This window comes from Hemitrygon akajei, chromosome 8, assembly GCF_048418815.1.
Source record: "Hemitrygon akajei chromosome 8, sHemAka1.3, whole genome shotgun sequence".
Taxonomy (NCBI): domain Eukaryota; kingdom Metazoa; phylum Chordata; class Chondrichthyes; order Myliobatiformes; family Dasyatidae; genus Hemitrygon; species Hemitrygon akajei.
Genome location: NC_133131.1, coordinates 29883832 through 29908983, shown reverse-complemented (window position 1 = coordinate 29908983; position 25152 = coordinate 29883832). Strand labels below are relative to the sequence as shown.

General features: G+C 37.6%; 2 protein-coding genes across 2 annotated transcripts in view; one reads left to right on the top strand and one right to left on the bottom strand.

The window, feature by feature from the left end:
- Positions 1-17446, top strand: part of vkorc1l1 (vitamin K epoxide reductase complex, subunit 1-like 1) — a 48982-nt gene extending 31536 nt beyond the window's left edge. The window contains exons 2-3 of the mRNA XM_073053549.1: positions 3385-3494; positions 13445-17446. Of these exons, the coding sequence (XP_072909650.1) occupies positions 3385-3494; positions 13445-13671 (337 nt within the window). The 3' untranslated portion in view covers positions 13672-17446. The remainder of the gene's footprint in view (positions 1-3384; positions 3495-13444) is intronic.
- gusb (glucuronidase, beta) overlaps positions 1969-25152 on the bottom strand; it is a 38526-nt gene continuing 15342 nt past the window's right edge. Inside the window, exons 8-13 of the mRNA XM_073053548.1 lie at positions 24564-24710; positions 24366-24450; positions 22929-23105; positions 20508-20643; positions 18452-18578; positions 1969-2038 (exon numbers count right to left, since the gene is read on the bottom strand). Of these exons, the coding sequence (XP_072909649.1) occupies positions 1984-2038; positions 18452-18578; positions 20508-20643; positions 22929-23105; positions 24366-24450; positions 24564-24710 (727 nt within the window). The 3' untranslated portion in view covers positions 1969-1983. The remainder of the gene's footprint in view (positions 2039-18451; positions 18579-20507; positions 20644-22928; positions 23106-24365; positions 24451-24563; positions 24711-25152) is intronic.

Below are 25152 nucleotides of genomic sequence, written 5' to 3'. Positions count from 1 at the left end.
CTGGTAATGATTTGTTACAAGCTAGGCACTGAGATGACTGAAATAGGATGGTTTTTTTGGCTGTATTTGTCCACTTTATGTGGCAACTTGACAGTTTGAGCTTTGTATTCAAGTATGAGTGAAGTTTTTATTGCATTGTGGTAAATGATCATTGTTGCCAAACAATGTATTGACATTGAAGATTTAATTTTTGTTATTTTGGATCTCATTTGTTTTAAAAGTTGAAAACTTTTTAAAAAACAAAAATCTTCAGTTATTGCTGGAAATTAATCTGTGATGAGCTTTTGGTTTAGTAACACCTTGCCTAGTGAACATAAACAAGTAGTGAACAGAAAAAGGGAAAGTGGGCAAATACTTTCTCCTTGTTTACACACTTGTTTCGAGCTGAGACCCTTCTTCAGGACTGAGAAAGAAGGGGGAGATGCCAGAAAAAAAAGAGGGAGAGAGGGGAGAGACTGGCTGGAAAGTGATAGGTAAAGCCAGGTGGGTAAGAAAGATTAAGGGCTGGAGAGGGAGACACCTGATAGGAGAAGGACGGTGGACTATAGGAGAAAAGAGAGGAGGGTGGGACCCAGGGGGAAGTGGGGAAGTAATTGGCAGGTGAGAAGAGGTAAAAAGCCAAGGTAGGAAATGGAGGAGAGGGAAGAAACTTGTTTACTGTTAGAACAAATAGATATTCATGCCTTTGGGTTGGAGACCACCCAGACAGAATATAAGGTGTTGCTTCTCCACCCTGAGGGTGGCCTTATCTTGGCACAAGAGGAGGCCATGGTCCAACATGTTTTTATACATATTTCACCAAGGGCTCCTGACAGAGATGGGAATTATTTTTAGATTTATTACCCTTAGACCAATTTTACTGCATTCAGTTTTGTTCCTATCTTACGACTGCTTACCCCTGTTCATGCTGAGAAATTTTGGGTTATACCTTCAACTGATCCATCATAAAAATGGCACTTAAGTGACATGTGAGGAAACTATATGAGAACTGTTAATGTGATGAACGGTGTGTCAGAGGAAGGAAGAAGAATAGTAACATTTAAGAAAAGTAATTCTATAGGCTTTGAGCTGGGTGGTGAGGCCAAGATATAATCCACAGAATCTGCTTTTGGGAGTCATGGAGTAATTAATGCAGCTTGAAAGCAAGCCTTTCGGCCCAACTTGCCCACACTAAAGATGGTGCCCACCTAGCTAGTTCCACTTGCCTGTATTTGACCATTATTTCTCTAATCCTTTCCTATCCACATACTTATCTACATATATAGATGCTGTTATTATATCTTCAACCACTTTCTCTGGCAGCTTATTTCATGAAAGCACCAACTTCTGAAGAAGTTGCCCTTCAGGTCTTTTTTTTCCATCTTCGTCTCTTACCTTTTACCTAGGCTATCTAGTTTGTAGCCCCCCCCCCCCCCCCTTGGGGAGGAGATGTCGAATGTGTGTTCACCCTTTTTACACTAAGTGGTCACATTTTTAGATATGCCTCATTAATGCAAATATCTAATCAGCCAAACATGTGGCAGCAGCTCAATGGATACTCAGTGTATAAAAGCATACAGACATGGTTAAGATGTTCAGCTGTTGTTCAGACCAAGCATCAGGATGGGGAAAAGTGTGATCTAAGTAACTGACAATTAAATAATTGTTGGTGCCATATGGGGTGGTTTGAGTATCTCAGATACTGCTGATCTCCTGGGATTTTCATGCACAGCAGCCTCTAGAGTTTACAGAAAATGGTGCAAAAAAAACCCAAAAAATATCCAGTGAGCTGCAGTTCTGTGGGTGAAAGCACCTTGTTAGAGATGTCAGAGGAGAATGGCCAGACTGGTTCAAGTTGTCAATAACTCAAATAACCATGCACTACAACAGCAAAGTTCAATGTAAATTTATTATCAAACTATGTAGTCACATATACAACCCTGAGATTCATTTTATTGTGGGCATACTTAATAAATTGATAATAGAGTAATAACCATAATAGAATCAATGAAAGACTGCACCAACTTGGGCGTTCAACCAGTGTACAGAAGATAGGAAACTGCAAATGTGAAAAGAAAGAAATAATATATTAAGCAATAGATTTCAACTACATGAGATCAAGAGTTGAAAGTGAGACCATAGGTTCTGGGAGCATTTCAATGATAGGGCAAGTGAAGTTGAGTTAAGTTATCCCGTTTGGTTCAAGAGCCTGATGATGGTTGAGGGGTAATAGCTCTTCCTGAACCTGGAAGTATGCAGAAGAGCACCTGGACACACAACACATCAAACCTTGAAGTGGATGGATTTACAGCAGCAGAAGACCACAAACATACACCCAGTGGCCATTTTGAGTTGAGGTACCTAATAAAGTGGTCTCTGAGTGTATACCCCTATGATTTTACATAGCTCCATAATTATCTGTCAGACTCTTGTGTTCCATGTTCTAGTCTGCCCACCCTCTCCCTCTGTCTTAGGCTCTCAATCCTGTCTGGATCCTCTAAATATTCTTGCCATTCTGACCAATTTAATAATATTTCTCCTGTAACAGGGAGACCAAAACTCTACTTAATACTTCAGTGCATACTCACCAGCATCTTATGAAACTGCAACATAACATCCTAACTTTTGTATTCAGTGCCCTAGTTGATAAAGGTCAGCACGTCAAATGCTGTTTTCACCACTGTGGCCTGTAATACCATTTTCACCAAATTGTGTACCGTACTCCTAGTCACTACCACCCCCCCCCATATTCCATACCACTGCCCATACTGTGACCATTCACTGTATGAGTCCTACACTGGTCTGATTCCTTAAATGCAACACTTTGTGCTTATTAAAATTGAAAGCCTTCTGCTAATTTTTGACCCACTCACCTAGTTGATCAAGATCCCCCTGCAATTACTGATAGCTTCTTCACTGTCTATGATCCCCCTATTTTAGTTTCATCTGCAAACTTCCCAGCTATGCCTTGTATAGTTGCAAGAAAAAGTTTGCGAACCCTTTGCAATTACTTGGTTTTCTGCATTAATAATTACTCATAAAATATGGTTGATCTTCATTTAAGTTACAATAATAGACAAACACAATCTGCCTAAAACTATTATCACAAAAGCAATTGTACTTCTAGTCAATACTGAGTATATCATTTAAACAAATATAGATGGAAAACAAATCTATGGATAATAGTACATGATCATCTTTACCAATTTTTACTAATTCTGTTTTCTGAAATATGACTATTTCCAATTTTCAAATTGCTTTTTGACTTATTTTAATAAACTTGATTGTATTCTTGTATTTAAAAAAGTTTTACCATGGTGGATGTGTAAACCAATCATGTTTCTGTTATCTGTTACTAACAGATGTTCTTGCATTGTCACCTTAAATACTTGTTGTTTGTTCCAGGTGGGGAAGAGGATTTGGGCTAGTTGGAATCATATTTGGAACAGAGAGTGCTTTGAACCAGCCAAACAGTATATATGGACTTAGTTTCTATGTGCTACAAATGTTGTTGGGTGAGTACAATTTACATCTGAAGTAATATGATTCACTTCTGGCCATCTAAGCTTCAATTATTTACTATTGAAGTAATGTCCCTGGAGCAATTACAATATTCATACAAAACCTTTTTGAGTGCGGTAAGAACTAGGAGTAGGACTCAATTGCCGTGCTATTCAATGTGACCATGACTGGTGTGTCCCTGTCCTCATTTTCTCTTCTGTGTCAGATTACCCATATTCTACTGAACTCCAAATAAAGAAATAGTTTCTTGAGCATTCTTTGATAGAATAACCATCTTAACTGGGGAGTCTAGTGAATCTCTTTTCAACTGTCTTGAATGCCAATATATCCTTCCATAAATCACCCCAAATTATATTTTGATAGAACCTTGCAAAATCAATGGAGAATACTGATGTTTCATCAAGTTATTTTATTGGGAAATAAACAAATCATTCCAAAGGCTATCAATTGAAGTTTATTTCAGAGAAGGAGGGTTTAAGTAGATTGTGTTGAGTTCTGCTTTCTAGTTTTAAATTCCCACATTAATAAAGTGCTTATTTTCTTGATTCTTGAGAACAGTTTGGATTCTAACCCAAAAAAAATCATGGCAATCATTTTGAGGAGTTACTTTTCAAATTATTAAAATTAAAATTATACCAGTGTAATTTTTAAACCATGCATATGTTTAGTAGACGCTTAAATTGTTAAAAGATCTGCTCTGCATAAAATTACAATTTAACATTCGTCAATCTATTTGAGAATGTTTCTATAGTGACTGAAAGCTTATTCATTTCAGTTACATATCCATACTTTCCTACTGATTCTGATCCTTCATTCCAAATGTTAATTTCAAATTAATCGGATCTCTGGATTATTACAAATGTAGAAAAAAAACTGCTTATACTTCTGATATTAAACAAAATTAAAAAATGGTTATGTGCTTTATAAAGTTGCCATTTATTAGGTCCAGTTCTATTTTCACTTGCCAAAAGCCTCAATATTCGGCAATATGATCTATTTCTGTAAATGCAGCATTTTGCTGATTGACGAATGTATTTACCTCAAGGCTGGAGTGAAAGATCATTGTAGGTTTACTCTGCCACTTGTTAGCTATCTGTATACCAAATCTACAGATAATATGAAAAGATTCAAAAACCAAAACTAAATTCAAGGACTGGTCTTAAATTGGGGTTGATATCTCAATGCCCTTCTTTCAGTAAAATAGTCCAAATAGTAATTACCTATGAACTGGGTAAATCCTGCTTAGTGATGATAAACTACTTGATCCAAACTAAGATGGCATTTGTTTGGAATATTAAACTGAAATTACATATGCTTTAATTTAATGTGGGAAAAAAACGGCTAATTTGGAATTGTGGCCTTATATATACCAGTGATCTTATTGACCAGTTTTGTTATTACTGAGTAGAAAGGTGCATTATGAAAAGCTCAGTACATTATTACAACATGTTTCAGTTTGACAATATGGTGAATAAAAGATGTAAAATCTTAATAGGAACTTGTTTGCTTGAAGTTACTCTTGTTTGATTCCAAAAAGGAAATTATTTTCTCCAATGTGAAATTAGTATGTTTTATTTTTATGGAGTTTTAAAGTATTTTATGGCTTCTTGTGATGGTACTGCAGTACAATTTTATATTGTGTTTTAAATTAATTTAGTTCTACCTGAAACCAAGGTCTTAAATCCAAACAAAGTTATGAAGCCTGAGTTGGTAGAAAGGGAAAATACATAAAAGCAATAATGGAGAGAAGCAATGGTAAAAAGTTAATAAATGTGTTATGTATAGACAAAAACAGGAAATGAGGTCCAACCATGACTAACAAGAGTAGTTAAAGATAGTATGAGATCAGAAGAAAAGATTAAGTTGGTGAAGAGATTAAAATGGTGATTTTTGCCTAATATCATTGGGGCAAATGTTCAGTGTTTTAAAAAATTGTAACACATTGGGCAGCCATAACATAAATATATGAAAGGGAAACTCTTTCAATATATGGAACTGCATATAATGGCAGCACAGAAAAGGTAGAATAGAAAAGGGAATCAGTGGATGTAGAATATTTAGACTACCAGGCAGCCTTCAGTTAGGTGCTATATAGATAATGAAACAAAAAGTAGGGTATATAGGATTGACAGTTATACACTAACTCGGACTAATGAGGAAAAAAAAGCTCTATTAATAAGCAGGTCATTTATAGTTAGGAGAGAAATGATTTGGCTGCCACAGACCGAGCTTCATAATTCATGATAATGATTGGTTAAGGGATCAAGTATAATATGTTTGTGAGTTTTCTGATAACACCAAGCTGAATAATTGTGGATGATGAGGACATTTTGGGGGAGATATAGATTGCCCAAATGTTTATGTGAGGACACGACAAAAGGAAAATAATGTGACAAAATATGAGATCACTTAATAAAGATTTTATTTTAAATGGCAAAGAAATGAAAAGCATTAAGGTTCACAGGGACCTGGATACCTTGTGCATTAATCCAAAAGTTAACATGAAGATAGAGCAAGCAATTATATTCAATGGTACGTTGCCCTTTTATCATAGGAGAATTCTGAGTACAAGAATAAAGATGTCTTGTTCCCAAATCCTCCTGCAATAAAAGGCCAACATAATGTTGAATATTAGTATTAATGTCATATTATTGAGTCCTGGTGAAACTGCATCTTGAACTTGTATAGAAATCTGGTTTTGCTACCCAAGAACAGATAACTTATGAGTGCAATGGAAGTTCTTCGGAATAATCCCTGGAATGGTGGTTTGCCATATGAGAGATTAAGTGGCATTTGTCTATGCTCTTGAGTTTAGAAGAGGAAAACTTAATCTTAATAAAACAAAATTTTCAATGTACTTGACAGGGTTGACATGGTAGTGATCTTTTCCCCACCAAGTCTGATCAGAAACAAGATTCAGTTTCAAGATAAATCGTTGTCCATTTAGTACTGGAATGAAAATAAAATCTCATGGTAGTGAGTCTTTGAACTTCTCCAGCGAAGATTGTGGTGGCTCATTCACTGAGTGTTTTTCAGAAAAAGATTTTCAGCTTTTTGAAAACTATGAGAATCCATGGATACAGAATAAGAGATTGCTATGATCTTAATTAAAGAGCCAAACAGATGTAAAGGGTTGAATGGTCAATTTCTGTGTTCTAAATATTTGTAGATCTGGCATTAAAATGTAATTACATTTATATGAATGTCCTTGTAACTTGTACAAGCATAACATGGTTATCTTTCTTATCTTAATATTAACCAGGCACACACATTCAAATATGAGTCACTAGAAAAATATGTATGCACTCTAAAGTGTTGAAAACTGACCTTTTGATAAAGATGGCTGTGTATTAATGTCTAAGGTATGTTAAGGAAATTATGGCTGTGATGGGGGGGGCGTTGGTTGAAAAATGGAAATTTAGAAAGGAGTCTATTGTGAACATGTGCATTTTGAATTTTTTTTCTTTCACTCAACTTAGCTCATGCTTGGTTGTGAGTCCAAGCAGACTTTTTAAACTTCAGTCTAGTTTGTGAATGACTCTGAACAGCTGCATGGGCTAACATACCCCCTCCACAAAATCAACTGTATATTTCTAGACAGCGATCAGGAGTGGGAACCTTAGCTCTTTTCTCTTCTGTCATTGGAAACCTGGGTTGATTGCAGTACCTCTGTGGCTAATATTTTAAAATAGGTTGACAAAAAGATTACATATTTTTCTACATGCGTCTCTGTGTGATAAGATCACAGTAAAATTGGTCACACAGTTGAGAAAAGAGATATGCATATTGATAGATCCATGCTTCATGAGAAATGATTTGCTCGCTGTTGCACGTGCAGTTCTTTTAAAAGAGTTATTTAAGATCAATGGTACAATAGTAAAATAAACCATTCATTTATGTATCCAATTCCCTATTGAGATTTGCTGTAGCATCTGTTTCTAACATCCTCTCCGGAAGGCACTCCAGATCCTCTTGGTGTGCCCTGTGATTCTATTGTTAAAACTGTATCCTCTGGTTACTGACTCTATTGCAAAAAGGGTGGTTTCTCCTTACTTATTTGAAATATTGAACATTTCTGCTAAATCTCTCCTTATGATTGCTCTAAGGTTATGATTCTAGCAGACAAGCAACTATAGATCAACTGTTGAGCAAATGAATTGAATCAACTTGTGGAAGCAAACGTGGGGCAGACCTATGAAAAATACAAATCAGTTTGGACTTTTGAAGTGTAAGATCAAGCAACCTGCAAGAATCCCTGATCTTTATAACATAGACATTGCCCATAGCTACTTTTGTATGACCATAACAGGGTAGTTTTTGGAGGCTTAGATGATAAATTTTAAGAGAAACAGAGAACCAGATGCACAAAATTACTTGAAGGTTTAATATTCAAGATGGTGAGACAGCAGTCACAGGAAAGAAACCCAGAAAACAGATTAAAGTTTCAAAGCGGACTACTTACATAACACTTTCACTATTTCCAGACATTCCAAAATATTTTGTAACTGAGCAATAAACTTATCAAATTAGAGAATGCTGGAAGTATTCACCGGCTCAGACAGAATCAGTGGTAAGAGAATAGAATTAACATTTTTATGTCACTGTTATCACAGTTTTAACAAATTTGCCTCAAGTTTTTGGATGGGAAAAGGATTGAGGTAGACTAGCAATGTGCTCACTTAGAGACACAAGAAACCACAAATACTGGAATCTGGAGCATCAAGCAAGATGAAGCAATCCAGATGCAAGATCTTGACCTGATGTGTCAGCTGTCTGTTTCCCTCTGTAGATACTGCCTGGCCTGCTGAGTTCCTCTAGCATCATGTTTGTTACTGTGATTACATAGTCTAACTGTGATATATAAGGGATGTGATATTAGATGGGCAAAGTTAGGAATGAAGCAGGGTAGCACTGAAGAGAAGGGAATAAACATGCTGTCCCCAAATGCCTTGCCTTGCTTTTCCATTTTGAAATCCATTTGCCTTATTGTTGATTACATTGCCAGTTCCAGTGATATCCTCTTCAGCCTTCAATTTTATTGTTCTGTATTAATCACATTATTAGTTTTGGTTGTCTTCAAATGGCAGGTTTTGGACTCTATTTTTTTCAATTATTCAGGTACACCACAGGAAGGAGGACGAGTACTGAGCCCTGCAGGATGCCACTGCACACAGTTTCCCAGTCACTAAAATAGTGATATCCTACTTTTCATTTATTATTCAGAGTTAATTATGGATCCAATTCTGCCTTTTTTATGCATTATTTGTAAAATAGAGGGCAGAGAAAGTAAATTCAAGGAAATACTGATGAAACTGAATGTTTGGTGTTTTCAGTTAATAGCCTTATCAAGCTTATCAAAAATGCAAGTCGAAAGTTAGGTTCCTCTCTGGAAAGACTGGAAATTGAATCTTTAACCTTTCTGATAATACAAAGTACTCTCCAGCTTATGAACACTTGACTAGTGTTACAACCTTACGTACAAGTTAGCATTTTGCAGACCAGGACAGATTTTCCATTGCTATGGGGCTGTAGGTGACTGTTCTTAATAATAAATACAAAAGATTCTGCGCTGGAAATCCAGAGCAACAAAGACAAAATGCTGGAAGAACTCGGGAGGTCAGGCAACATCTATGGAAATGAATAAAGAATCGACATTTGGGCCAAGACCCTTCATCAGGACTGGAAAGGAAGAAGGAAAACACCAGGATAGAAAGGTGGGCTAACTAGTTGATTGGTGAAGCAATGTGGTTGGGAAAGGTGAAGTGCTAGAGGAGAAGAAGGAATCTGATAGGAGAAGAGAGTGTCCATGGGAGAAAGGCAATAAAGAGGGGCACCAGGAGGAGGTGATCAACTGGTGAGGAGAAGAAGTGAGAGGCCAGAGTGGAGAGTAGAAAAAGAGCAAAAGGAGAGAGTAAAAACAAACTTACAAGAAGTTGATGTTTGTGCAATCAGGTTGGAGGCTACCTAGACAGAATATGAGGTGTTGCTCTTCCACCCCAAGAGTGGCCTCCTCGCAGAAAAGGAGGCCATATGCCAACATGTTGAAACAGGAATTGGGATAGGAGTTACAATGGTTGGCCACCAGGAAATTCCACTTTTGGCAGATGGAGCGGAGATGCTTGACAAAGTGGTACCCCCAATTTGCATAGGGTCTCGCAAGTGTAGAGGAGGGTGCATTGGGAGCACAGGATAAAATAGATGACCCCAACAGGTTCACACGTGAAGTGTTGCCTCACTTGGGAGGACTGTTTGGGGCTCTGAGTGAAGATAAGGAAAGCGGTGAATGGACAGGTGTAGCATTTCTGTCATTTCCAGGGAAATGTGCTAGTTGGAGATTAGTAGGGAGGGACAAATGGACAAGGGAATCACGGGGGGAGCAATTCCTGTGGAGGGTGTAGGAAGATGGGGTGAATGTGGGTGTCTCAGATATGGAGGAGGTGCAGGTGAGGGCAGCATCAATGGTGCAGGAAGGAAAAGTATGTTCTTTAAAGGAGGACATCGCGTAGTGTCCTGGAAAGGAAAGCCTTATTCTGGCAACAGATGCAGTGGAGATGATGGAACTGAGAAAAGGGAAGAGCATTTTTACAGGAGGTAGTTCGGGAAGAGATATAGTCAAGATAGCCATGGGAATTGGTAGGTTTATAAAAGATGTCAGTTGACCATTTGCCACCAGAGATAGAGCGATCAATAAAGGGGGACGAGGTGTCAGAAATGCACCAAGTGAATTTAAGGGCAGGGTCCAAGTTGGAGGCAGTGATGAAATTAATGAGCTTAGCATGGGAGCATGAAGCAGCACCAATGCAATCATCAATGTAATGCAGGAAGAGTTGGGGCATTACCAGGGAAGGCTTGAAACATGGACTATTCTAGTTGCCAACAAAAAAGGCCCATAGCTGAGCTGAGCCCATGGGGGTGCCCATGGCTACCCTTTGAGTTTGGAGAAAATGTGAGGATCTTAAGGAGATATTGTTCAGGGTGGGGACCAGTTCTGCCAGATGGAGGTGGAAGCGAACTGTTTGGGTCTCTTGTTGATAAAGAAACAGAGAGCTTTAAGACTTTGATGGGGGAAGAGTTTAAAGGGATTGAACATCCATAGTGAAAATGAGGCAGTCAGGGTGAGGGAATTGCAAGTTGTTTAGGTGATGGAAAGAGTGTGAATTGTCTCAGATGTAGAAGGGAAGGGACTGAACCAAGGGAGATAGAATGGAGTTGTCTATGTGGACATGAGTTCAGTGGGGTAGAAGCAGATAGAGACCATGGGCCTACCAGATAGTCAGGTTTTTGGATCCACGAGTAGAAGGTAGAAACGAGTAGTGTGGGGTAAGGGAACTATGAGTTTGGGGTCAGTAGATCACAGTTCTCCAGAGTTGATGAGGTTAGTGATGGTGTCAGAGACAATGTTCTGGGATTCTGTTCGAGGTAAGTAAGAGGAAGTACCTGAGAGTTGCCTCCTGGCCTCAGCAAGGTAGTGGTCGTTCTGCCACACTACAACAGCAGCCATTTGATGCTAAGATTGGGATTGGTGCGGAGAGATTGGGAGGGGTTAGTGCGTTCAGAGGGGATAAGGCTTAAGGAGGAGGGAGGAGTGCTGAAGTCAAGCTGCTGGATGGTTCCCTGGCAATTGAAGATTAAAAGATCTAGAACAGGCAGAGAATCAGAATGGGATGTCGAAGAGGAGGAGGAAGGTTGGAGATAGGAGAACAGGTCATCAGTGCAGCATGGGGAATTTTTGCCAAAGAAGTGGGCTCGGAGACGGAGGTGATGGAAGAGCTCGCTGTTGTGATGGGTGCGGTCTTTGCTGAGGACAGAACTTTCTGCCTCAGGAAGGTTAGAGGAAATGGGGAAGACACAGCAGGGATTAGAGCTGGGGAGGGTTGGGGTATTCAGGGAATGTAGGTTAGGGGGGAAGATGGAGGCTCTGAGGACCCAAGAGGTGATCGGGGGGGGGGGGGCGGGAAGGAGCCTGAGTGACCTGGGGTTGGAGATTGGTGGTGGGGAAAAGGGAGCCCAAGAGGCCAGAGGCAGAGAGGAAGGTGGTGGCGGCTGACGTTTGGGGTGGGGTCGGAGCTAGGAGGCACGTAATTCACAGTCTGAAGGTATCCAGGGTCATTGGCACTGGACTTGGTGACAAGCCACGGACAGGAGGTGTCCAATTGAATCTCAGTCCAAGGAGGAGGTGTCTGGGACCATGGTCTGAAGATGTCCAGGGCCGTTGGAACTGGAGTTGGGGGCGGCAGATCCATGATCTGGCGTTGGGCGATCTTCCAACCCTTCCTGGTCTTAATGCTAGCTGGAATTTTGCCACATTGAACCCAAGAAGAATACATTCTAGATAACATATTTATATATAGTTTGTAAATCCCATCTAGAGACACACCATCTGAGCCAGCAGCAATGGCCTTTTTAAAAGTATTAATAGCATTTAAAACCTCTTCTGCAGTAAAATCTTTTAGAAGGATATTAGTATTGTGTATTGTCCCAAATTAGGCTTGGACTCCCCCCCCCCCCCCCCCCCCCATATTAGCTTTATTTAAGTAAAGGTGAAATTTTAAAATGTTTTCGGACTATGGCTCAACTTACCTCTACAGGCATCTTCGCCATTGGATAACTTTTTATTGCAATCTTGTGGACTGTTCAGATCACAAGGAGTTTTCAGCAATGGAACCCTGCCATAACCGGAGGAGGGCCTGCATATACTACATTTACTTTTAATTTTAAGACAATTTTCTCACTGTCATCTTTTGTACACTTATTGTTCCAATATTAAAGCACCCCAAGCAAAGAAACTTGTGAGTGTAAAGTACAATAAAAATTAGCACTAAGGTAACTAAACACTCGGTTGAATAAGTATTACTTCACATTTCAGTATTTTTCATAGGACAGAAGAGGCACCATTTAGAGTATTTCTGTCAGTTTCATTCCTCCATTTGTTTCTCTGTATTCATTTGGCCCTAATTTTTTCTTATTCTCCTCCCCAATTAAATCCTCCACCATGATTTTCTTGCCAGTCGCTTCACTGAGGATAACTCATAGATCTCAATTATCCTATCAGCTAGTATATGGGAGGGAACTGGAACCTCTGGGCGAGCCCTCATCGATACAGGGAGAACATGTAAATTCCACACAAACAGTACCTGAGATCAAGGTTTAATCTTAAGTTATCAGAGCCACATGACAGCAGAAGAAAATGCTAAGTCTCTTTCTGGCCCTAAAAGTAGGTTTGGGGTAGCATTTTTATGAGGTTTGGGGCTTAAAACCATGGTGAGGTGAAAGAAGTGGAGATGTATTGTAAATCAAAGTTGAAAGAACAGTGCTTTCATGGAGGGTTGTGTAGCTGGAAAAGGTTGGAAATGGAGAACAGCAACACAGAGGAGGAATTAAATATCATGAAGATTTTAAAATCAATACATTACTGGACTCTGCACAAATTGTTAGTCGATAAGCACATGGGTAAACAAGTTTTGGATGCATGACGTGCAAAAATGGAAGCATTTCAGTTTTTTGTATTGATACAAAAATCCATTCAGAACTGCCTAGATTAAAACTGATTAATTTATGTTAAATGTATATTGATATGTCACTCTGAGAGCTTTTGCAAAATAAAGCTTGAGTAATTTTCTGGGTAGAATAAAATAGACAGCTGCTTGGTGTTCATGCCCATTGTTTTGTGCAAGATTCCAGAAAACTTTTAGCTGAAGTATCTGGAGAAACTTAATATATCCTGTTTTAAGCAACATACATGTATGAAAACAGTACCGTTAGCTGCTTTTACTAAATATTATTACACATCTTTATCTGCTATAAATATCCAGTTGGCTCCATAGAACTGCCTGACTGTATCCTAATCCATGTATGTTTTCAAATGTAGTGATATGGCAACATGAGTAACTATTTTGTAAAAGAAATTACTTTTGTTCATTATATGTCTTTTCTTTCCCTACAGGTATGACCGTGAGTGCAATGGCTGCTTTAATACTAATGACAACATCCATAGTATCTGTGGTGGGTGCACTGTATCTAAGTTACATCCTGTATTTTGTGCTGAAGGACTTTTGCATAATTTGCATCACTACATATATCCTGAACTTCATTCTCTTTATTATCAACTATAAACGACTCGTTTACTTGAATGAGGCCTGGAAGCAGCAACTCCAATCCAAACAGGAATAATTCATACGATTGACAAGCCTAACACCTGGAGAGCCTGCTTTCATTATGTCTATTTGGCAGTAATTTTTTTGAGAGAGGTGTATATGATATAAAGGAAATCAGATTAATTGAGAATCAATTTTTTTTTAAATTGTATACTTGTGTGGGGCCCTGGACTTTATTTTCATTTATCTCCCTCATGCAAAGATTCAATAGACAGGCCAGCTGAGAGCAAGCTTTAACTGTAGTGCACATTCCTTAGGTGACCTGAATTTTTAAAAAAAATACACTAAGTGTCATTTGTATTGTTAAGCATTCCTCTTCTTTTTCCTCCTCCCAATAATGCAAATTGTGTTAAATCGTGATTGAAAGTGCCTTCTGTTACTGAGGATTTTGCTGTTTATTTTAATCCTATTCAAGTGTTTTATATTGCACAGAAAGTGGCTAACAGGTGTCCTGGGTCTTGGTGCTTTTATGTGGATCAGAAAAATGTACTTTGACAGTGTGACTGTTGCAAGTCCCAATTTCTTTTCAATGTAGTAGTAATTTGTCACATATTGAATGGTAGAAAAAATGCTTGGGTCCTGTAGGCATAAGCCTTATCTCTATAACATGCTTGATATTTTTTCAAAAAGGCCAACCACAGTAGACACAATGAACCAAAAAAAAACGGTATTTAAACTAACACCATTCACTGGATAGTTCAGACAACAGCTTGCTAGTGTTTTTAAAATGCTTCTGGGTATCCAGTAAAGTTACAAAAGCTACTCTCTTCAGATGTCAAAAATGCTACTGTGTATATGTTAATATTTGTGATGTGGTTTAGTAAAAGTGCAGTATAATAGTTAATTTTGTTTTTTACAAAAACAACTTGAAGTTGCACTTTAGACATTTTATGTTTCAGTATTTTTAAAATTCTTGAATAAAGCAGCATCAAGACTACGTCTATAGAAATGTCTGGTCAGCCAGACCCAAGCTTAAAAGTTGAGTCTTTAGTGACCTTATTTAATGGACCCCTTTTGGTTTGAATTTAATTGCGCTGTACATAGCTTTTTTTATAATATGGACAGGTTTTGAGGTTTTCATTAGGTTGAGGCCCCTTTGTCTTCAGTGTAACACCATTGTGCCAAGTGTTTATGCGATTAAGACAAGTTGATTTCAGCAGCATTGCTTATAACATAACTTTCAAATTGGTTGGATTTCATGGATAGAAATAAGCTGTTTATATGGCAAGTTTGATAACTGCCATTAAGAAAGTATTTAAATTCAGTTCTGACCCATAAAACATTCAAATATGCATGACAGAGGCTTAAATAAAGGATTCTCTCTCTTTCTGTACAATTAACTGCCATCCAGAATTTGAAATGCCTGATTTGCTCATTATAATTTCAGAACAGTTTGGGAGTATTCCATTGTATGCACATTGACATTTAGCATTGAAGAGGCTTTTGCCTGGTTTAAACTGTGGTGCTCAGATATTGTTGGAAATGTGTATTAAGTGAGTAATAACAGGTAGATTATCTTGTAGTCATTGCTTCACTAGATAAAGATTTCAATTAAATATATTTGTGTCCCTAAAACTACAAATTGCAGCAAATTTACTAACTTTTTCCAGTACTGTAATTATTCACATCAAAGAAAACTTTATCTATTGCACTAACTGAGATCTGAACAGTTTTGAAATTTCTTAAAGTAGCTTATGATGTCATTAGAATGAGGTTACTTTAAGCATTTTCACAATCCATGAAATTGAACGTCATTGCAACTTTGAACTGGTAAATATGGTTTATTGCAGAAAAATATTGTTCAACCAATATCTTTTCTGAATGTAACTTTTTATGCCTTGAAACAACCTTTGATAAAAATGTATCAATTCTGGTATACCTCAGACGCTGTGCACATATGAACACAATTCATCTTACATGGCTCAGTAAACCAACTTCCAGTGACTGTTTGATGTGCTTTGTCTAATGGGTGAGATAAGTTTTAAATCAGCAGGCTTACTGGCTGAAATAAAATGGGTTATGTCGATCAAGGACTGCATGTAAAGCTAATACATAGTAATTTTATTTTAATCTAAAACTTGTTCATGTGCAAGATATTGCATATGCAATCAGTAATTTATGGAACCAGTATTTTGCAACACGTGTTTTTGTGTGTCCTTAACTGTGTTTGATTATTTTTAATCCTTGCACTGTAAATGTTTAGTTGGTGATGTTTAAAGCCATTACATTCTTTATAGAATGGAGATAATCCAGAGGAAGTAGGGTACAGTTAAAGCTTGCCTCAAAAGTTTGAATCCTGAATATGGGGGAAGTACATTTATTGTATCTGTGCTTCTTAAAGCTGCTGGTATAATAAGTGACTCAAGTCTGTCTCTGAGCTCCAGATGACCACTGAATGCTATTGTAATATTATGTGACATTCCTGTGGCCCAATAAGCTGTAAGGAAAAGAAATATTCCTACACAGTTATTTTATCCTGGCTGTGGGCCACACATGCGCATTCTTGATCCTGTTTTGAAGTAAGGCTATACCATGTAGCTGCAATTCTACATGTCTGGTGCAAAACAAATTGAATATTGATTTTTGCCACTGTTTTGGGTTGGGTTCAAATTTTGTGTATTTCTTAGTATTGGATCTTTTTACCAGCAGTAGAAGGATGGACAAATTTAAGGTCTCAATGTAACTGTATTAACCCTCTTACACCACCATTGTTTGATAATATTGCACTGTCTAGCATGAAACCCATGTTTACTGCTCATGATGTACTGTAATTGAATATAAACTATAGATTCATAACTATTGGTATTGGCCTATCACTACATATCACTGGTATCAATATAGGCAAATGGGCCCCTATTAAAGACAGTGAAATAAAATGGTTTTCATTACAGTAAATTATCATTATGAACATGACAGGGTGACAGATGCTCTTTATTTTTGTAAACTATCTAGCATGGCAGAAGTACTATGTTCTTGATCTGTATAATATGTTCCATCAGAGTTATTTATTAATGCTGCTTCAAGCTCATGAGCACACATTAAAACTTTCAAGGTGGACTCTCTGGGCATTGATCCCTTTCACAGCCACAGGCGAGAACGTTTTTTTATACATAGGTTCAAGAATATGATTTTGCTAAATAGCAAAAATTGTAAATATGTATGAATGTGTATTCATTGCACAAATTTTTTGGTATGAAATAAATGTAGAATTTACATGAGAAAGTCTTGTAATTTTTGAATGTTAACTTTGTAAGATTGCTTCTACCGTGTAGGTGGACTTCAAAATGAACCATAAACTGAGCAAGTTCACTTAAGGATCAATACTTGATAATTTCTCCGACAACATTGATTTTTTTTTTCATGGCACTTCTTGGTTACTGCTAATTTCAGTGTTTTCGGAATGTGGATTGCTATGTCAGTTTTACTTGTTAGGATGTGTAAAGAAATGCAGTTTAAATACTTGCCTGCAGTAATCCTGCCAAATGAGATTAAGTTCTGCTGAAACAAATTCTTTCTAAAATATTGTAGTCAGCTCTAACCTCTTCAAGCTATGAATTTAAGTGTAACATACAGTGAATGGATGAGTAAATTACTGCGTATTTCATGTTTCCAGAAGCACCTTGTCTGTGTTTATGTGGAAATTAGTACCTAAATCTGTCAGCATATATGATGAAACAATGTCTGGCAAATTGTTTCATAGTCATTGAAATTTTTATTGGTTGTAATGTTTTTAAAAAAATACCTTTTGTGTTTGTCAATCTTTAATGTGTTATTTAAAGACAATGAACTTATTTGAGCCAGGTATCTTGTATCAATAACTGCGTGTGTGTGTGTGTGTGTATTCAATTTTCCATTATTATTTGAACCTTTTAATCCTTTAGGAAACATTTCATGCTCTTGGTTAACATACATTAAAAATTTCCTTGAATACCTTTTGTCAAACAACAGCTTTAAGTTAAATCTCATGACACTTGTAAATTAGGGAAAAATCAATCATAATAATCAAGTTTTTATTTAAAAAGTCATCCATTTCCTTACTCTTGCTGTGAATTTGTTCTAATGCTGATAAGAAAATACTATACATTTATACAAAATAAATGAGACATTGGAAAGTTAATTCCAGTTAACCTTTAATAGTCGCTGAGTGTTATTTCCACAAGGCAGGGAAAATGTTTATAAATGAGCAACAGATATTCAACAAATACAAAATTAAGAGGGCCTTGGTAAAACTCTGCTTATATCTATTTTATCTTACCTATTTTACAGGGGAATAGGGCTGATGAAATTGTGACTTGGCTGTGCAAAAGTTTTTTTCATCCCTTCGACAGATGTTATGGTCTTCATTTTGAGACTGGCAAGAGAACCTGCCAAACAATAGGGTTGGTACTGACTAAGTGGGGATCTGTTTTTGGTGTTTGTCAATCTTAAGTATTGACATTTCCTCTAAGCTAATAAAGAGAAGTTAACCCCAGCAAAACTGCCTCAAAACCCTTTTTAACATGGCAACACAAAAAAATCTGGAGGAAGTCAGTGAATCCAGACCAGGTGAAAGGTCTCAACCCAAAACATCAACTGTCCAATTCTTTCCTGAGATCCTCTACAACTTTATCCAGTATCTGTAATATGTCTTCAAATGGGGAAGCCAGTGTAAGTATACATTCTGCATCCTTCCCAGAGCTTTTGGGTATATATATTCCAGGCATGTTGAAGAAATTGTACACATTTTTTAAAATTAGATTTAATTTCCCACACCACTATACTAGTACTGTATTCACAGATGACCACTGGCATAATACCTTGGAGAAATGTATCTGGTTTCATTTGCCAGTTTCCAGTAGCGATTCCGAAGAACGAAAGCTGCTGTTTTAGGTTGCCGCTGACGAGTGAAGATGCCTTTTCTGTTCCCATTCACACGTGCCATGGCTGCAAGCAAATGAAGGAGTTATTTGCCATCCTTCAAATTTTCATGCCCCCATCCACCTTTTAGCAGCTTGTACAGTTTACTGATGTGAAGTATTTAACTTTTAGAGTCACTGTAAGACTGATGCCAGGAAAACCTCGAAAGACAAATAATGAAATTTTGATGCAATCCTATATTTTTCTATTTCATGTTTTAATATGAATCTGATATTTCAGTAGCATTAAGAATTGATCAGCTAATTCAAATAGAGTATTTACAAAATTGGTGAAAAGTCAACAATACAGGTCCCTGAAACTAGATCACATTATCAATAAGACAAGTGCATTTTAAGTAGCATGTCCTTTGTGGTTAGGTAACTCAAACTAAACAGTCCAGTCGACTTAAAAACCTTCAGAATAAATTATGATAATTAAGTTTTACTGCCACCTGCAGGTGAAACCATGTCATTGTCTTACTCTGTCTGCATACCTCAAAGTTCAAAGTACATGCACGTCACAATATACAACCCTGAGATTCATTTTATTATGGACATACTCAATAAATCCAATGATAATAGAGTCACTGAAAGACTACATCAGTAGGGCAAAAAATACAAAAGAAAGGAAAAATAAATAAATACCAATAAATAGAGAACATTAGATAGAAAGTCCTTGGTAAGTGAGATGGTTCAGTAAAAGGACATGTGAAGTTATCGTCTTTGGTTCAAGAACCTGATGGTTAAGAGGTAGTAACTATTCCTGGTGGTGTGAGTCTTGAGGCTTCTGTACTTTCTTGATGGCAGCAGTGAGAAGAGAGCATCAGCTGGGTGGGGAGGGCTTTATCTGTGATAGACTGGGCCTATCCAGTAATTTTTATAGGACTTTCCATTCAAGAGCATTGGTGTGTCCATAGCAGGCAGTGATACAGCCAGTCAATATATTCCCACCACATATCTAAAAGGAGTTTGTCAAAATGTATTAACCATGGAGTGTAAAATCTAAATTTCTCATTAACCTTTGATAAAGCCTGCTGTGCAATAAGCAGCTTATGTACAGGTTCATTGCCTTAAATAAAGCAAATTATCACGGAGCCTCATTTGCTCCCAGCACAGTCCAAGCTTAACCCAACAGTACAATTAAACAACGGTGTGCAGCATCCACTCATACTGTTAAAATTGCCTGTTCCTCCAGAAGTGAAACGATCCATTCATACATAAAGAATGTGAAGTAAACAGTGCTTCTCCCGCTATACAGCCCTGAGTTTAGAAGGGTGGGGAGGAGAGTGACTGAAGAAATGTAAGCTTCCATTTTGCAATAGATCTTCAACTTGCCAAACAGCAATGCATTATTATACATGAAGGATCATAAATCTGTAGCTGTCATATTCAAAGAGCTGTAATTTGCTGCAAGTTCCTATTCGGGCAGGAGTTCCCAACCCTTTTTATGCCATGGACTGCAGGTTGGGTGCCTGTGTCTTAAGGTAAATGCTTATTGTTCTCTTTCCTACTTTGGATATACAATATTTCCTACTTTGGGTAAAATTTCATATGGGTACACTGTAGTGCAGCAAGTAGTAATTTATTTATTAATTAAATAAGACCACTTGAAGCACAGCTAGTAGTCATTGTCCCACAGCACCAGCACCTGGGTTCAGTCCTCTGATGCGTCTGGTTACATGGTCTCCCTGTGATTAAAAAGGCACCACAAATACCATTCTAAATTTTCCCCCATTGAGAGTTGAGACTAGGTGACAGAGAAAATTAATGGGGAATGGGCTTGCACTAAGGACAGGCACGGACTTAATGGGCTGAATTATTTCCTTACAGCCGAGCCGGTTGCAAAAACACTCTGGTAAGCAACAATTCTGAAATCACTTCTCAAAGTTAATGTTGTAACCATATAACCTGGAAATTTTCAGTTTATCTCCTTAGATAATATCAAAATATTACTTACTTTGGTCAGTCATGAAGTCGGCAAAATTCCAAATTAGTTCTCCAATTAAGTAGTCCTTCCTTTTTACATCAAATATTTTAAAATATTCCCGCATTAAAGCTTGCTGATACTCTTCAGTGAACATTACAGGAGGATCCTAAAGAAAGATAATCCAGTAAAATCAACCTTGAATCTTGTTACTTAAGAATAATTTGATGTCCCTTGAGTCGTTTTGGATCAGCATTCAAGATTATGCTCTTTCAGTATCACTTAGCACCTGTTTAAGCAGAAATTAATCAAACCATTCACTAAATGCTCTTAGAAGAACTTTGCCATTTCTTCATCTATTTTTCATTGTCTTCTTCTGCAAAATCTTCGTTAATATGACATACCTGGAGACATTGACATTTTCTGGTAGATGCAGATTGTTGAAGCCAAACTAGAACAGTTGGGTTAGATGCATGCCAATTCTGGAGATCAACTCACCAGTATTCTCACTGGGTTGTTATGGTCACTAAACTTTGTATCCATTACACAACTGTTTTCTTTCTATCTTGTGAAATTAAATTAAAATGGATAGCTTCCATCATAGGTGGGGGGGGGGGGGGGTGGATAACATCAGGACAAGTCACCCATTCAAGAGATGGCAAATTCTTAATGCACTCCAAAATCTTTAAGGCAGTTTTAGCAGAGCTGGGGATGAATAGATTCCTTCATCATTAATTCCTTGGAAGTCGTATCATTCCTGACTTACTGTTTCCAGAGATACCGGCCACGTGATAGACGCACTGCCACCTGGCTGGTCGGAGGACACACCACATGCCAATCAACATTTGGTCCCTCCCAACTAATCAATGCACACCTAAATTATTGGTCACCTTAATTGGATTGTTTCACCCAGCCCCATGCTATAAAAGGTGAGACTTGTGCCTGGCTCGGTCTCTCTCTTACAGACCACCTCATTGAAGGTAAGTGCATTGATTTATGTTTGGGAAGGTCTATCGTTTGTCCTGGTAAGGGAGCCGCAGCTATCCAAGGTCAAGGGGGATAGCTGTCGTAGTGCTTTTCCCTTGTTCTTTGTTTGTGTAACCGCACCCTGTCCCCACACCGCTCCCTGTGTATTGTAGTTGCTTGTGTTGACCTGACTTCCCCTTGTAAATGAATTCCTTATTATTAAAACTGTGTATGTCCAGGCCTCTACTGTTGAGACTCAAAGAACCAGTTATTTTCCATCACAACACTTGCCTAACAATATATAATGCTATTAAATCACTACCAGCAATTGCCAAGTTACAAACAACTTGCTGGAGGAATTTTGCAAATCAAGCAGCATCCACTGCACTGGAGGAAAGGAATTGTTACATTTCAGCATGAAACTCAATCAGGTTTCCTGCAGCAGAATGTTTGTTGCTCAAGATTAGTCTCTAATGACATGTTAACTTTGGGTAGAAATGTCATGATCTTTTGCTATTGACTATGCTTTTCTCCAGATAGTATTCAATATAGAAAATTACCAACTCGTTGGCTGTGAGGATGTAACTAGCAACATGGCTCCATGACCATGGTTGTCTTGATGCTTTGAGGCAATCTAGAAAATAGCCAGACTCACCTGCTTGTTCACCAATATGCTAACACTTATGATGCAATTACCTTTGAACAGGTCATGCCCAGTGAAGGAGAACCTGTTTAAAGGTTCTGTTTATTGGTTTAAAGGTACAATTCTGAGCATGGGGATGGCAGCAGGCTGTTATTTGATGAGGCCTGAGTTCTCACAGGTTTGACACAAATCCTCACATTTTAGCAACAAAGATATTGCAGAACAATGGTAGTGAAGATGTCTTTGTTGAACCAATGACAGAAATTGAGGCCTTGAAGATGATACAGCTTTATTCTAAATTTTTATTGACATCTCTGATGTTCAGTAAGGCCATTTAAAAAAAGTATAGGGAACTAGGCAGGTTTAAAAAAAAAAAAAAAAATCACCCATCCTTTCACCACAAGCTTTTTATTCTAGATTGCTATTTATTTTTCACCTTGGAATTTAAAGTCTGGGCATTATAGACAAGGCCTTTCCCATTCCCACTTACTCTGGCTGGGAGTCAAACTGATTACATCTGGTAAGGATGGTAAATTTCCTTACCCTTAGGGATATTAAAGACCATCCAGCAGTACTTTGGCCTTCTTTACTAATGACTAGTTTTGTTTTCTCCTTAAATCCCTGATAATTGACATTACATTTTACAATTGGAATGGCCAATTTGAAATTGGATTTCTGATTATTTACTTAACCACTAACAATCATCCCCATTATTAATTAACGTCTGCCATGGTGAGATGCAAGTCATCACCAGGTACAAAATTGTGAAGTATTAACTTTCCATTCTTAACTCTGCAAAAAGTGTAAATAATATACAAGTCATGAGTCAGGTTTTCTGTACTTACACTATGCAGTTCTGGAAGTGTATCTGCTCCATATTCACTCTGAATAATTGGTTTCTGGTATTTTTTATACCAATTCTCAAACTGATCAGTAAGTTGCAATTGAATGACCTCTAGATGGCCTGAATCATGGTACCAGGAAAGATAGCTGTTCACACAAATAACATCTGTGTATTGGACCTGTGAAAGCATAACCATAAACTGTCATTTTCCAATGCACAGCTCAACAAAATCATTTGTCAGGCTTCTGAAAAAAGTTTGAACAAACTTTAAAAAAAAGTGAAGATCCTCTTGTTGTCATAAATGTGACTTGACCCAGCACCATCACCCTCTGCCTAGCACAAAGGTCAGCAGATCTGTAAGTTTTTAAAAAAGTGAACTTGGTTCCTCTCTTACTTACACTAACAGAAAATTATTACCCTCAGAAATGGCATAAACTTTGGAAAGCAAGAATTCATTTTCTTTATTTTAACTGGTGCTTGTGGCTAATCTCTCTTACAAAAATCAGGCCTAGATGGATCTAATATTTGTATATTCTATATTGAAATGGAGGATGCTTGTAAATTAATATAAAATACAAATAATACATTTTAGGCTTATTTGTATACATTATAAATTCTTTCGTGATCATCTATCACTTTAAGACACTAAAACAACCTCTCGTACGTTTAGATTATACCAATGAATTCTCTAATCAGGAGTATTCAATTATATTCCATGTTAGCCATACCAACATTGTAAAAGTCTTGTTCATCAAGAACTTAACCATCTGAAGGTTCGTTAAGGTTGTTAGAGCCAGAGATGGCAGTAGGGATAAGCCCACTACCCATTAAATGTTCCCAGTGGCAAGCATCTCAAATCGCGTCTGACAACCAAGTCCAGCCTCTGGCTTTCATGTGTGGCTTGGCTAATAAGCCTGGCGGAATAATTTCTACTGACAGGAAAGGGCAAAGACAGATTATTGATGGTGCCACCATGGTTGGTAGCTCATCTAGAAGGAAAATTCTTATCTCAAACTTCCAGAGCTAGAGTCCCGATGGCAGTCGTACGTTGAGTTCAATGTCGATAGTGCCAAACTATATTGGTCTCTGCCATTCCTTTGGATTCACTATCTACACAGAGAAAGGGAGCCTGCTACATGGTCAACAGCTCGCTCTTCACAGCGTACAGCCCTGGCTTGCATATTACAGAGAGTTGGGATGCGACATCCATGGTCAACCCCAAGCAATGGAGGGCCTCAACCATTTGAACACCCCGTGTCAAATTTAAGGATTACACAGTAATTGTAAGTGCTGTTAACTTACTTTCTGGCTGTTTAGGGTTCAGTGTCAAATGTGACAAGATAAGCAAGTTTTACTCTTGTGCTTTGGACTTTTACAAATTCATAACAGAAATTATTCATTGTTTGTTGAATGAATTTCACTTTATACAAGTACTCACAGCCTTGTCAGCGTCATAGTTAGTGTTTGTTATAAAAGTAACAGGCCTGGTTGGATCCATAGCTTTTGTTGCTGAAATTACAGTCCTTTTTTAAAAATGAAAAGCAGAACACAAAAAAACATTTAAACATTTAGCTAGATTCCACTAAAATAATTTAGTAACTAAGTGCAAAGGATCATTGCATCACTCAGATCTTACTTGAAGTAATGTTCTGCTGGTGGTAGTTCAGATGCTGGTTCATTAGCTACCGACCACATTACCACTGATGGCCTGTTTTTGTCTCTGTGCAACAGCTCTTTCATTACAGCTAAATGATGAGTGAGGGACTTATTTCCAAAGCTCACCCTGAAATAAAGCACATGAAAAATTACTGCATTTTGTACATTTTAAGTATCAACTATGGGGAAGGCTAGGGTTTTGTACTCCCTAATAGCTGTTAATTGTTGAATGAATAATGGCAATTGAAGTTGAATTATGCTTCTGTCAGGGAAGAAATCTATGGATTATTTTCACTGCTGCAATGAAAGCAAAATTTTAAAGTTTACATTATTGGCTCAAATATGCTAAAGTAGAGGAAAAATTATTCTGAAGTTATGTATATTTACTCCCCAGGCACTGAAATATTCCTCAAAACACTGCAATCATGGTTACAAGTACTATAATCGAAGGACCTATTTCTGTACCATATATCTACGTTTAAAAAAATATGCAACAGAACTGTATTTGTTCAATACAGTAACATTTACAAGTTTAAAAAAGTTCCTTTTTCAATTATGTAAAGTTAACA